Source organism: Nanorana parkeri, unplaced genomic scaffold, assembly GCF_000935625.1.
Source record: "Nanorana parkeri isolate BGI_ZX_2015 unplaced genomic scaffold, ASM93562v1 scaffold167, whole genome shotgun sequence".
Lineage (NCBI taxonomy): Eukaryota > Metazoa > Chordata > Amphibia > Anura > Dicroglossidae > Nanorana > Nanorana parkeri.
In genome coordinates, this window is record NW_017306435.1 from 1516183 (window position 1) to 1524825 (window position 8643).

General features: G+C 44.3%; 1 protein-coding gene across 1 annotated transcript in view; it reads left to right on the forward strand.

The window, feature by feature from the left end:
• Positions 1-8643, forward strand: part of SEMA7A (semaphorin 7A (John Milton Hagen blood group)) — a 98944-nt gene that overhangs the window by 24554 nt on the left and 65747 nt on the right. Inside the window, exons 2-3 of the mRNA XM_018554635.1 lie at positions 3734-3829; positions 5446-5536. Coding sequence (XP_018410137.1) covers positions 3734-3829; positions 5446-5536 — 187 coding nt within the window. The remainder of the gene's footprint in view (positions 1-3733; positions 3830-5445; positions 5537-8643) is intronic.

Here is an 8643-nt window from a genome sequence, read left to right on the forward strand (position 1 = left end):
CAGAGTCCCCCCCTTTCACAGCAGAGTCCCCCCCTTTCACAGCAGAGTCCCCCCCTTTCACAGCAGAGTCCTCAGTCCACCCTTCACATCAGAGTCCCCCCTTCACATCAGAGTCCTCAGTCCACCCTTCACATCAGAGTCCTAGCATCACAAAATGTTGAGGTCAGAAGGCACCCCAGGAGGATCTAGACGGGCTGATCTAGACAGACCAAGCAATGGGTCATCTGTAATTATAATACATTGATGTGCACAGTACTAAATAAATACAAGTTTTGTGTACACTAATACAGTGCTTTAGTTTATATGCCCTTGCAGTTGGGGTCCCATTGCACTATGTTATTCTTGTTTAATTATTTAGTTGTTTTTTTTCAAATTGTTAACGTAGATCTAAACCCCTAACCAGATGACATTTGTTGGTGAAGCACTGTGTCATGTTGTTTTCTTTTATAAAATACTCATTTCTTTTTGGTTCACAGTGTTCCTGATCTCTCCCAGTCTCTTTGCAGCCATTGCCTATCTATGCACATGCGCTCAGGTGGCAGCTGCAGGTCTTTGCTCATGGCAGGATGGCGACAACAGTAGTACATGGCTAAGCAATGAGTATTGGCATGATTGCTAAGTCTTCCCTGGAAGCACTTGTTACAGAGTGACGATGCTGGAGAGCAACTGGTATAGAGGGACAGGCCTGTTGTCACTCTATAACAGGAAGTGCATAAACACAGACATTCATGGCAAGATTAACTAAGTAATATTTTAATGTAGATTTTAAAAAATATTGACTATGAGTCTTGAAATTACATTAACATGTTCAATATTATATGAAATGTTAGTGATTGGCTTTTCTGTCAAGCAAACCAGAATATTTTGGCAATATGTAAAGAGCGCATACAAATAATATCAGTGTCTACATTAATGATACCTCTTTTCACAGATAAATGCAGAAACTTACAACTGTCCAGGAAAGGTAAGAGATAATGTAGCCAGGTGATAATATGACTAATGTGATGTTTTTAACCTGCAGTCTTGTAATCTAGTGACTAGGAATATAATCTTAGCTACATGCTCATCGTGTAGTTATACATTATGTTTTGACATCACTAAAAGTGCCTATTCCTTACTCCAGTTAAAAATAAGAGGAGGTCTCTAGTATAATTATCAGAGCTACCTCACTATCATGGATCACTGTTTTGCTTATTTTGATAGATTTTAGACTTGCATAAGTATAATAAATCCTATATTAACAAAGTGTGGTTCCTAAACAACATGGACGAGCAGCCCTACATTAGTTTAGTTTTCGTGCACTCTTGTAGTAATGTATTATTAAAAAACTTAAATCAGTAATTTAGCTGATGTCAATGAACTGGTAACCTTGTCCAGAGAACATTTCAATTGTGCTACTCAGAAAAAAGGCCCAATGGACTTGATGCAAGCATTGAATTAGCTGCTGGGAGAAGTTCTTCAAATATCAAAATACTTGTGTAGCCCCTATATAGATATGTATATATGTGCTACTACAGTGATCTATGTTGCTGTCTGCAAACAGTTAAGTGCCTCTGTGTGTCCTGGAGGCAAAGACTTATGAGGATTGCAGTGCAGAGCAGAGACTGGGACATTGCAAGAAGCACCTCTGAAACTGCAACTCCCAGGAGGCTGTGCGAGAGAGAGAGAGAGAAAGAGAGAGGAGGGGGACTATGGTCTGTGGCTGCTGAGCGCACTCAGTCTGGGAGAGCAGACTGAGGAGGACAGATCTATGTAACCCTGTGTGGGTTAAGACTCTGGGCAACAGAGCTGTGTGGTCGCCGCTGACATACAGGGACACACAGGCTCTGTGCAGCGGTGCAAGGAGACTGTGTTAATTTGCTGTGCCTGAAGGCCTTCGGTCGGGCGCCTGAGTAGGACCCAGTTGAGGCCTGGTCGCATGACGATTCAGCCCTAGGAGTGGCCCAGCCGAGTGAGGGGAGCCAGACAGAGTCGACAGAGACAGCTGCCTGGTACCTTGGACGAGTGGAGACCTTCCGCAAGAGGCCCCTGATGAGTTAAACTTCTTCACAAGAGTCCGCTTGAGAGAAAGGGGACGTTTGTCTTCTGCCGACAGACATCATCCCTTCTAATTGACCCTGGGAGTGGTAAGAGGCCCTTGGCCATTGTGACATTTTACTTCTCACACCTGCAATACAGTATGGGCCCCAACGTTGGCTAGCCTAGGACATTACTACTGGCCAGTAGTCTAGAGAGGGTCAGACACTGAGGCAGTCTAGTCTGATAGGCTTTAGTGCAGCCAGTAGATAGCTGCGGTTACGGAGTGTCAGAGTGTCTTAGCCTGTCACTGAATATATTTTATGTGATTGTTGGGTCTATAATTGCTATATTTTATGCTCATATCTTAGCTGATCATTAAATCTGTTATAAAACTCTTTAAAAGGTGTGTTGGTGTGCTGTGGATCCACATATGGGCAGTACATTGGTGTGGGGGGATAGAAATACCTGGTACATTCAGTACATTCAGTGGCTCCTTCGGGGGTGAGCGCTACACTTGATAGATTTACTCCTCCAGACTGACATCCACCTATGTAAATGAAGATGAAAAACGAGCACCAGGTAATTGTCTCAAGAGTCCAAAAAAAAAACCCTTTATGGGCTTCACAAATGGTGACAAGAAGATGGGAACAAGTTTTTACTTGTACAGATGCTGAACTGCTGGTAAAGATCTTTGCACACCTAGGATTTCCAATTCTGCCTGAGACATAAGCTTGTGTGCAGGGGCTGTATGTTTAGAGTCCATCAGTGTCCCATTGTCCATTGTTTAAACCCTGATGAAGGGAGAGTCCTGACCTCCGAAACACGTTGGCTGTACATATCATCTTGTCGCCATTTGTGAAGCCAATTAAGTTTTCTTGGGACTCCTGAGATGATTACCTGATGATTCTTTAGTCTTCATGTACATGTATTTCTCATTCTGGGCATCCCCTCCCTCTGAAGGATCCCTCATTTTGTAAAGAGCTGCCGGAACTGAGCCATCAGTCCCAAATATTGCTAGAGAAAAGTTGAGGTCCAGTGCCGCATCCCCACTCACCCTTAATCTGGAGGAGTAGGCATTCCTAGGCAGACTGTACTTGCTTGCAAGCTGCCCTAACAGACACCTACAAGTGATGCTGACCCTCCATGATTGAAAGAACTCCCGTAAATGAAAGGGGTGGGACAGTAATTGCTGGGAAGAAAAAGGTTAGATGATTTTCTGACTTGCTGCTGCTTCTAATGCACACTGTGAGGAGCACAGTGTGTGCAGTGAAGTCAGAGTAAGCAATTCCAGTACAGGAAAGGAACCTGTACAACTGTGCAAGACTGACGGTAAGGCTGGAGTTCCGCTTTAACCTCCCATATTCTTGAGAGAGGCAGAGCCCAGTATCCTGTGACAAGAAGCTTGTTGCCTTCCAGCAGACCATGTGACAATCTAGCAGCATCAAGGGTTTATTAAATAAGGTCTGAATAATTTGCTTTTTTTATCTCATTTTGTTTAGTAAGTGGTATCTAAGTAAAAAGAGCAGCTAGGGAACCAGTAAACAAGCAAAATGAGTTCTAATTGATTTCTATGGGCTACTGCACACAGTAATTGCACTCTATGTTATATGTTTTGAGGATAAAATTCCCACGGGTAGAGAGAAAACTGCTCACCGTTGTGAGAGAATATCTGACATATTGAATATGTAACTATGTTGAAATCTCTTCTTTGCAGGCTTTCTGCAAGAATTTTGTGACATTTGTGGCACGGTTAGATGGATACCTTTTAGTCTGTGGCACTAACGCATACAACCCCGCCTGCTGGAAAATGGTAGGTCTTGGAAACATTATTTGTGCTCTCCCTCTGAGCATTATACTGTACTTGAAGAAATGCAATGAAACTGTATGATTATCCCTGTGTTTGTTAAAGGGTTAGTCCACACCCAAATGCTATTTTAGATATTGGTGGAACCTGGTGAGTCTTAAATACTTCACAGGAACAGTGAAGTATCACAATCAATGCGTCCAGTGATAGTGATTGATTCCTAACCGCATGTGATTGTATCACATACAATTACATGTGGTGTGCCAGCGTTCTGCTGCTTTCAAATGCAACCGCTGTCACCCAATCATTAACCTGAACGGGTGCCAGCTGCAGCTTGTAAACAGCAGGTTTGGGATTCCTGCCACAGAAAATAGCAAGTTCCTAATGCAGGAATCCCTACTCGCACCTACATTGTAGGTATGAATGTAGCCTAAATCTTGCTATCAGAGCTGAAATTGTAACAGCTATCTGACACTTCCAGGATCTACTGACTTGGACCCCAGCCATGATGTCAGCATGCTCAGAGCCTCCCGCCTCCTCCGTTGCAGTCTTCGGCCCCCCGCCCCCTCCGTCGTCACCCCGCCTCTTTCATATCCACCCCATCTCCTCTGTCACCGCCCCCCTGCCTGCAGCCGCTACATCCCCCATCTCCTCCTGATCCCCCGTTCGCCGATTCTTCCCCGTTCTAATTAGGCAGGCAGGCTGCCGGTTTCTGTGCGGCCCGTCTGCCTAAATGTTTTGGGGGGCGGCAATTTTGCCACCCCCCTGGAATCTGCCGCTCGAGGCAAATACACCCTATTCCAATATGCCTGTATTTGCGCCAATGTGCATGAGCCCTTACTGTGTAAGCTTACTTCATCTGTACTGTAACCTCTGCTTTTAACCTTAGTGGTTAGACAGGTTTTTTTGCATGCTGGCTGGTGAGTGTGCCTGGAAACTTTTTTCTGTTTTACTGTTTGAAGCCCTTCCGTGTGCACCTTGCTGTAAAGCTGGTAACGAATTGATGAGTGTGTTTGTCATTTGTTTTGTTGACTGATTTGGTGCAGTGACGCATGGGGGGTCTCAGCTGCCGTTGTGATGTGCGCGGTCCCTTGTGCATACCTGTGCCTTTAAGGGAGGTTGGGCTTTCCTCCTGACAAACCTGCACCCAATTTTATCTTCTGCCCCCATGTGCTCCTAGATGGAGACTCTCATAGTTTAGAGTTAGGACCTCACTATATGGAGGTGGCTTGACGTGGCTGTGCGGCTTTCACATTTTCTGCAGAAGACGTGTATCCAAACCTCTGCTTTTAACCTTAGTGGTTAGACAGGTTTTTTTGCATGCTGGCTGGTGAGTGTGCCTGGAAACTTTTTTTCTGTGTTGCCTCGCGTCAGATACGCCCCTGCATACAGGTATATTCTACACTGTATGCCAATATGCCTGTATTTGCGCCAATGTGCATGAGCCCTTACTGTGTAAGCTTACTTTATCTGTACTGTTTTATATGCAGTTACACTTCTGGCCCCGTGTATAAAGCAGAGGTATGGCTTTTCTGGGGCCATACCTCTGCCTAAGATAAAAAAAAACAGATTTGTATCTTGTCATTTCCCTGTAGACATTTAAACATTGATCTGTGTTTCAGGATGGTGGAACGTTTGAAAAACAAAGCACAAGTTGGGCTGAACAATTATCCCCTCGTTTTCCAGGGTTCAATTATAATATTTTAAATATAGGTGAATAGTGTTCCTTCTTTTATCTTTAGTTTTGCTTTGTTTAAGGGAAACTATAGTGTTTTCAGTAGGCATATGTCCAGAATTAATATCGTAACATTTACCTGGATGTAGTTTTTTTGTCATGGCTCTATTTTTTCATGCTTGCTGTCATATTTTTATTTTTATACTTCATATACTGATTTGTAAATTATGCCTGTAGTGGTCATATCTTTGTATATCAGGGAATGTAATTGGCACCCCTGCTTAATGACAGCTGAGAGGAGCTTAGTTAGCTTTATACAGGGTTTGGCCTCTGCCAGGTCAAACCTGACCAGTAGATTTGTACTGAGAGAGAGAAGCAGGAGAGATTGGTCATTGTGCATTACTAATAAGCAGGAAACACATACTGTGTATGTAATAAACAAGTACGGTATGCATATCTACATACTGTACATATATAATAACAATATACTGTACTAAAATAAAGCTTTATAAAACATTAACAGCAATGTATCACATTTACATTTATTACACACACACACACACACACACACACACACACAGAAACTGTAATAAAACTATAGTTTCCTTTTAAGTCTATCCTTTCTAGCAACTTATATAGCTCATTTTAGCATTTAATTAAAGCTCTAGCATTGTATTCAACCCGTTCTTCTTCTACCTTTCTATTTCCCCTTTAATCCTTTTTTTTCTATGCAACCTGAATTCCATTAAACATAAGTTAAAATTCTGCTTAAGAGCCGACACCACAAGCTGCATCCAAACAGCTTGTATTGTATCCTGATAACTCTATCACCATTTTTTTAAAGGGAGATTGAAACCATTTTAATAAAAACTAACAACTGTACAGTAAAATTGCTCTAAGTAGTTCTTTTATGTCAATTGTTCCAAGAACATTGTGTAAGTTTGCTAAATTAGTACAATACAGACTTCCTAAACCAAAAAATAATTTGTCCTGTTTGAAGTTTACTGTGAGTCAGTGGCAATCATGGTGTTTTTCTACCTATGCCCATCATTGACAGCCATTACATGTTGAGAATAAGGCCAATGCACAGCTCCTATTTTTGAGAATGGCCACACACAGCACCTTTTTTTTAATTGGCCCACACCTGCATGAAAAAAAGATGATGACGTTACCATAATTACTGACAACCTTATTAAAGGAGAACTATGAGATGAGTGATTTCCACTCACCTCATAGTTCTAGCCGACCTGTGACAATGAGACTGTCACAGGTCGGCTTAGTAGATCGGGAGGTGAGCGAACAGATACCGGCGTTCGCTCACCTCTCGATCCTGTCACGGCTCTCTGACGATGTCGGGACCCGCTCCGGCTGCGGCGTCTCAGCATCCCACGAGCTGTAGCTCGCGGTATACTGAGCTTAGGGTAACGGGAGGACGCTAGTTTGTGTCCTCCCGTTACCCTAAGGAGAACTATGGGGAAAAACCCTGACCCCATAGTTCTCCTTTAAATTAAGTTTGGGCAGATACTGTATATTATACCTTTATTTAAACCCAGGTATGCATTTAGTAAAAGTTAAGTGGAGTTAAAGGAGAACTCCTCCCGTGACCCAAATCTCAGTATATCGCGAGCTACAGTACGCGGTATACTGAGAGCGCCGCAGCCTGGACGGATCCCGACATTACTGTCCAGATCCACCCAGCTGCGTGATTGACAGCTGGCTCTGCCTATCTGAAACTGATCGAGCGGCTGCAAAGCATCTTGGGGCGGGCGTATGCGCAGTTTCGAATTTTCGGCCAGGAGACGAGCAGAGCCGCAAGGTAAGTCTATCGACGCGTGCACACGCATGCAGACACCGCTGGATCGGAAGTGCCTGCAGGGACAGAGGAGTCAGCGCTGGATCGGACAGCCGCCGCACCGCTGGAGGGACAGATGAAAACATCAGGAAAGAAGAGGAAGATCGGATTAAGAGACATCATTTAAGGTAAGTGCTGACATTAACATGGGGGGGGGAGGGAAAAAAATGTAGACTTTGATGTCACTTTAAAAGGAGAAATATGGGGTCAGTGCTTTTCCCCATAGTTCTCCTAAGGGTCACAGAAGGACATAAACTAGCGTCCTCCCGTGACCCAAATCTCAGTATATCGCGAGTTACAGTACGTGGTATACTGAGACCGCCGCAGCCTAGACGGATCCCGACATTACTGTCGAGATCCACCCAGCTGCGTGATTGACAGCTGGCTCTGCCTATCTAGAGGCAGAGCCAGCTGTACCCGCCCCCTCCACTGTCCATTCCGCCAGTCAGCGTTGGAGGATCGGAGAGGGGGGGGAATCCCTGCAGGGAGCTGTGAGTGACAGTCACGGCTATCTGCAGGGACATGATCGAGAAGTGAGCGAGCGACGGTATGTGTTCGCTCACTTCCCGATCTATTGAGCCGGCGTGTGACAGTTTCATTGTCACATGTTGGCTCGAAGTATGAGGTTGAGTGAAAATCACTCACCTCGTAGTTCTCCTTTAAGTAAAAACTTCCCTTTCTGTGGGTATGGTCACAGAGCATGGCTTGTAGTGTGCTACCTTCCCCCTTTGCTTTGCTATGGTTTACACAAAATTGGGCTCAAGGGTACACTGAAGATATTGTGGGAGTAAAATAAGCCCCATTTTTGGTGTCAGTAGCAGCAATAATAACCCCAGCATTTGAACGGGCCAGCAATGATAACCGCCAGCATGTGTCAAGGCCAGCAAAAACTCCCAGTATGTTTCAGGGCAAGCAATAACCCCAAGCAGGTGTCAGGGCCCCCTCACAAACAAAAATCGAAAAAAGCACACCCTACCACGCCCTACAAAAATAGCCACACCCCCTGCAATATTTTTAAATCTCACTGTAGTGCAAGGAGGCACAGCTTGTGTGAGAGTGGCAACTCTCCTCTGAATTCAGGAGCAGTGCAGCATTGTTGCCACACCATCACAAGAAGCTGCATTAGATGGATTTCACTGGCAGCATCAACAGGTTTTGGTGCTGCTACTGAACATATTTTTGCAATGGGAGTCCGTAGTTCTACATTACCTTCTGATTAAACAGCCATTACTACGTGTATTGTGGCCTTTATGTCCTCTGGTACATAGTTCTGTCTTTCCCCACTTCCTGCTC